Below are 5,797 nucleotides of genomic sequence, written 5' to 3' on the forward strand. Positions count from 1 at the left end.
CGACGCGTCCGTGACCACGGCATCGGACCTGGGCTCGGAACACGACCTCGTGGCCTTCAACGACCCCGGCCACACCGGCGCCTGCGACAACGTCCGCGAGGACGAGATCGCGAACTTCGACATCCCGGACACGCGCAGCGACTACGACGCGGCCATGATGCACGCGCAGCACGCCCACGTCATGCAGACCACGGCCTTCCTCGGCGCCAACGTCATGTCCAGCCTGGGCACCATCGTGCCCATCATCAAGATCCAGGCCATCGCGCGCAAGAAATACGTGCTCTCGTACACGGCCCACGACAGCCGCTACGCCCAGGAACACCAGAGGCCGGACCTCGACACGAAGGCCCGGCCCCAGGCGACCGTGGACAAGCCAACGCGACCCCGCGAAGAACGACCGAAGTGGCACGACGAGGCCAAGAACGACCTCCAGGCGTGGGTCGACAGCCACGCCCCCACCTGCACCATCGCGGCGGCGACGCCGGTGCAGTGGCCCACGCAGCTGCCACCGCCAAGGCCTGGAGCCACAAGACTACTTCTCGATGGAGGCGCGCAAGCGAACAGCACGGGCATGAAGCCCGACGGGCCAATTCACCCCGCCGACGGCACCCTGGGCCGCCCCAGGTGCCTCGCCGATGGCGGTGGCCACAGGCACGACGTCCACGGCTACACGCGAACACGACTCAAGGTCGACAACGTCATCTTCGAGGTCGACAACGACAACATCGTGCCCGGCTTCACGACGAAGGTGCTGTCCGTCGGCATGCTGCGAAAGCAGGGCTTCAAGATGTCCCTGGACACGGAACCCTACGGGTTCTACACCCCGGAGGAGGAGTGGGTCGCCGTCAACGAGCACGACAACTTACTCTACATCGACGCGGAGCACGCGACAGAAGCTCCAACCGCTCCGGCCTCCGGGGGAGTCTCCACGGCCTCCGGGGGAGTCATGACGCCCATGCTCTCGCAGCCCGGCGACTACGTCACCGACGGTCACGTCGAAGTGGTCGAACTGTTCGCAGGCCGAGGACAACTATCAAAGGCCTTCGCCCTACGCGGCGCCCGCATCGTCGCCGTCGGCGAGATCGACGAGACCGCGCTCGAGATGCTCCGCGCCGAGCACCCCGACGCGCTCGCCATGGGCGACACCGCGAGACTAGAGTACCGAAACGTGCCATGGTCACGACACGCGTACCGCATAGTATGCGGCGGATTCCCATGCCAGATGGTCGCGCCCCAGGGCCTGCAACTGTGCTGGGACGATCCACGCGCCGCGCAAGCCCTGCACTTCGTGGCGGCCGTCGACGCGAACAAGCCACACGCGGCCATATACGAAAACGTCTACTCGTTCTGGGCCCTCATGGGCCCCGAGTTCGACAAGCTCATGGCCGCCATCGGCTACGTGCCGAAGGTACCTGGCAAGACGCCCCGAATCGAGTTCTTCCGCGCCACGGAGCACGGGAGCTGCCTCTGGCGCGACCGAATCCACCGGCACTACGAGCCCGCGAACATCGAGCTCGGCAACCTCGCCGAAATCGAGAAATCGAAGCTGTACGCAACTCCTCAACGGCTAGAGCAGCACCTGCTCCCCGCCAGCGAGGTCCCGGAGGAAGCGTTCCTTCCGGGGGAGTTCAAGCGCCTCGAGGCACCCCGGCGGGCCAAGGACGAAGACCCATATTCGCCACTCATCGTCGCCACGATCACGACCAAGCCCGGAGACAAGGTCACCGCGGGCTCCCGAGTCCGCATCCGGGGGAGCGGCGACGCGTGGTCCGTGCTCGAGGTCCGCCAGCACACGGTCAAGCTCATGCGCGACGAACGCTCCAACCCGACCACGGTCGAGGTCGACAAGAACGAAGTCACCGCACACCTTGCGCGGACAGTCAACGTACACGACGCCTCCAGACTCATGTCGCCCCGCACCTTCGGCCAGGACACGCCCAACATGATCGTGGAGCGTCCCTCTCATCCTGGCCGTGCGTCGCACGTCCTCGTGACCGAAGCCGCGTCAGCTATGGGCGTCACGATCGACCCGAGACTACCGCGTGAGCAACAACAGCGACACGTGGGCAACGCGATCGTCGACGTCATGGCGGACGCCATCTCGGCGCGGGCCATGGGCCGCGCGTCCGTGGCCGCCGCCAAGCTCGCGCCATCGGCGACGATGGCGCCGATGATGTCGGTACCCGCCCCGCCGCCCCTACTACGACCTCGCGCCCTCGAGAACGCACCATCGAAACTACCAGCCGGAGCCAGCGCGACGCGGCGGTTCCTGCACCTCGGCATGGGCCACTGCGGGGACAAGGTCCAGACCGCGACGGCCAAGGACCACAACTGGACCCTGACCGGCGACAAGGTCAGCGACTGCCGATGCAAGGTCGACAACATGCGCGCAGCACCGACATTCGCAATCTCGAGAAGCGCAGAACCACGCGACGAACGCGTCTGGAACATTGACCTCATGGGGCCCATGCAGACCAAGGCGCGCTCCGGCGCCAGGTACGTCTTCGTGGCGGTGAGCCAGAGCGTCGACGGCAAGCCCGCCATGGTCTTCACCCACGGACTCGCGAAGAAGAGCGACGCAATCAAAATCGGCATCCCGGCGCACTTCGCCGAGTTCGCGGCCCGCGACAAGCCGCCGCGGGTCTACGTCTCCGACCTCGGCGGCGAGTTCGAGAGCCGCGAGTCCGAGGAGGTCTTCGCGCGGCTGGCCGTCGTCCACCGACGGCGGGCGCCGGAGGCCCACGTCGACGTCGCCGAAAATGCAATCAAACGCCTGACCGCGATCGCGCGTACTTCAATGCAGACCGGCGTCGCGGCTTCCCTATGGGAATACGCAATCCACTGGGCCGCCGACTGTCTGAATGTCAGGGCGGACCCCGTCTCCGGGACGTCCGCGTACGAGGCCTACTTCGGCCACAAGCCGGACATGACCGCAATCTGCGAGTTCGGCGCGAGCGTCGCCGCGCTCGACAACGGCCAGCGGAAACGCTTCGACCCCAATGGCGTCCTCACGACGTACCTCGGCCCGGCCCGAAGCCATGGCTGCGGCGCCATCTACGTCTACGCGCAGCAAAACGTGCGAGTCGTACGCACATGGCGATTCCTCGCATTCGCAGGTGAGAAGCTCGACGCGGCCACGCTCCGCGTCGTCTCCGAGCCCGCCCCGGCGGACCCGGCCGCGGACCCGGAGCCACCGGACAACACCCGCGGCTACGTCTGGCCGCCTCTGGGAGACGCGCGAGACGACGAACCTGACGGGCCTGAGGAACCCGAAGAGCCCGAAGAAGCCGAAGCCGACACGCGACGCACGACGCGACGCCGAACGGTACCGGAGCGCTTCCAGATGGTCCCCGGCGTGCCGGACGGCAAGTGGTCCGGCGCCAAGGCCCTCGGCGCCGCGTGCGTCATGCCACTCATCGCCATGGCACTCGTGAACAACGCCTGCCACGAGATCACGCCAAAGCCCAACACGCTCTACGCGAGCCTCCCCGCGGCGACCGCTGCCGTGGCGACGAGCTCAGACTTCCTCACGCCGGGCCTCGCCTACCTCCACGCTCAGCCACACTCGAGCCCGGCCGCGGATCCTGGCGCCATGTCGATCAACCAGGTTTTACGCCGCCCCGACTACGAGCTCTGGCTGAAGGCCATCGACAAGGAGCGTCTCGACCTCGGCGACTACTTCCTCGACGGAATCCCGGCGCTCAAACGGGTCCCGCGGGCCGACGTGCCCCGTGGCGCGTGGATCCTCAAGTCGATCATGACAATGTGTTTTAAGCGTGACGGGTCACGGAAAGCCCGCTGGGTGGCCGACGGCAGCCGCGAGGAACGGACGCCCGAATCCTCCTCGCCAACGTGCCTGGCGAGCACGATCCTCATCGTGCTCGCGCTGTCCGCCCAGTACGGGTGGGAGATCCGGCAGTTCGACATCGCGAAGGCGTACATGCTCGCAGCACCTCAGCGCGCATACTACCTCTACTTCCCGCCGGGCTTCCGCGACTACCTGCTCGCCCGCCACTCCGGGAACCTTCCCTTCGAGCCCAGCCAGTACCTGCTCCGCGTCCAGAAGAACATCTACGGCGCAACGGACAGCGGGAAAGTTTGGTTCGACGCGCTCTGCTCGTACCTCGTCGACGAGCTCAACTTCACTCAGCACGCGGCTGACCGCTGCCTCTTCTGCCTTCGCCTGACCGGGGCCATCTCTGGCTGCGTCTTCGTCCTGGTTTACGTCGACGACATTCTCGTCATTGGCGTCTGCGAGGTCGCAGATTACATCGCGACGCGGCTTGCTGACCGGTTCCCGCTCACCGAGGGCGGGCAGGACTACCTGGGCCTCGAGATCAGCAACGACCCGGCCGCAGGCTGGGTTCACGTCTCCCAGGAGGCGTACGCGAAAAAGGTCGTCGAGAAGTTCGGATTCTCCGAGTCCAACCGCGTGCCTACTCCGATGCACGCGACGTTCCACGCCAGCGACGTCGACGCGCCGCATGGCGCGCCGGCGCCGGCGGGCCTCAACGTCGACTCGGTCCTCGGGTCCATCGGATACATGGCGACGCGTACGATGCCATGGTACCTCAGCATCTACGGCATCCTGAGCACAGTCGCGCGGCCATCCGCGGCGTCGCCGAACGCGCCGACGCCGGCCGTCCGTGCGGCCTGCGCCCGGGCGCTTCGCTTCCTGAACCACAACGCGGCGCTCGGAGTCACGTACACACGCAAGGAGAACCTGTACCTCGACGGGTGGGTCGATGCCTCGCACGGCAACGAGGTCCACCACACGGCGTCGGGCTTTTGCAAGTCCCGGTCGGGGGGGTTCGTCACCCTGTGTGGCGCCTGCGTCGCCGGCTTCTCGTCGGCCCAGAAGACGACCGCGCTTTCCACTTTCGAGGCCGAGCTCTACGCGCTCGTCGTCATCGTACGGCTCATCATCTCGCTCCGACGCACGGTCTCCTACGTCACCGGCGCTACTCTCCCCGTGAGCCGCGTCTACTGCGACAACCAGTCCGTCATCGCGCAGCTGCGCAAACGCGACCTTTCCGCGCGATCGCGCCACATCCGCGTTCAGCTGGGGTTTGTCTACGACGCGCTCGACAGCGGCGAGGTGGAGATCCGCTACGTCCGCTCCGCCGCGAACCCGGCGAACCAGCTTACGGCTCCCGAGGTCGCCGACCGCCTCGCGCGCACCATCGACGCCATGAGCGGCCGCCCCGCAGAGGGCCCGCCCCTTGTCGTCGACGAGAACGCCTAGACCACATCCTCATCTCGCGTGTCCGCGCTACTTCCCCAGCTCGCTGCGGGGGAGCACAGGACGCCAAGGACACTTCCCCCCAACGGCCTCTCCAGCCCCGTCAACGGCCTCCCAACGGATAGTCCCCAGAGGCAAGTCCGGCCTCAACGTGGCCAAAGATACCTATCGCCAGCTGCACCACGCGATGGGGCAGCCTCCTTGAGGTCCCCGGTCCGCTGCCCAGCGGCACTCTAAGTCACACTGCCAAACACACCGGGCTGTGTCATTCTGGATGCAAAGTTCAGCTCCCTTGGGATCAAAGCAGCGGATCTGAAAGACCTACAAGATGTAGTTTTAGGTACTACCGCGATGGCCTGCCCCCCGCCTACAGGCCCCGTGCCGGGCGCCCAAGCGTCAAAAGAAAAGAGAGGACGAAGAAGGCCCAGGGAAACGGAAAGGAAAAAAAGGGGCATTATTGCCATTGCTGCTTCAGATTCGTCACTGACCACACTAAAAAGAGTTGTCCTGAGAGGGATGCTTGGAACTGGTGGATAATTGGAGCCGATGTGCAGA

The 5,797-nt window shown here is 66.1% G+C and overlaps 1 protein-coding gene across 1 annotated transcript; it reads left to right on the forward strand.

The window, feature by feature from the left end:
• Positions 1-154: 154 nt before the first annotated feature.
• AURANDRAFT_67921 (hypothetical protein) lies at positions 155-3,120 on the forward strand (the record flags this gene model as incomplete). The annotated part of the gene is made up of 5 exons (XM_009043504.1): positions 155-435; positions 625-989; positions 1,020-1,855; positions 2,474-3,015; positions 3,117-3,120. The coding sequence occupies 5 exons, from the start codon at positions 155-157 to the stop codon at positions 3,118-3,120; spliced, it is 2,028 nt and encodes a 675-aa protein (XP_009041752.1).
• Positions 3,121-5,797: the final 2,677 nt, after the last annotated feature.

Source organism: Aureococcus anophagefferens (assembly GCF_000186865.1).
Source record: "Aureococcus anophagefferens unplaced genomic scaffold AURANscaffold_56, whole genome shotgun sequence".
In the NCBI taxonomy this organism is placed as follows: Eukaryota; class Pelagophyceae; order Pelagomonadales; family Pelagomonadaceae; genus Aureococcus; species Aureococcus anophagefferens.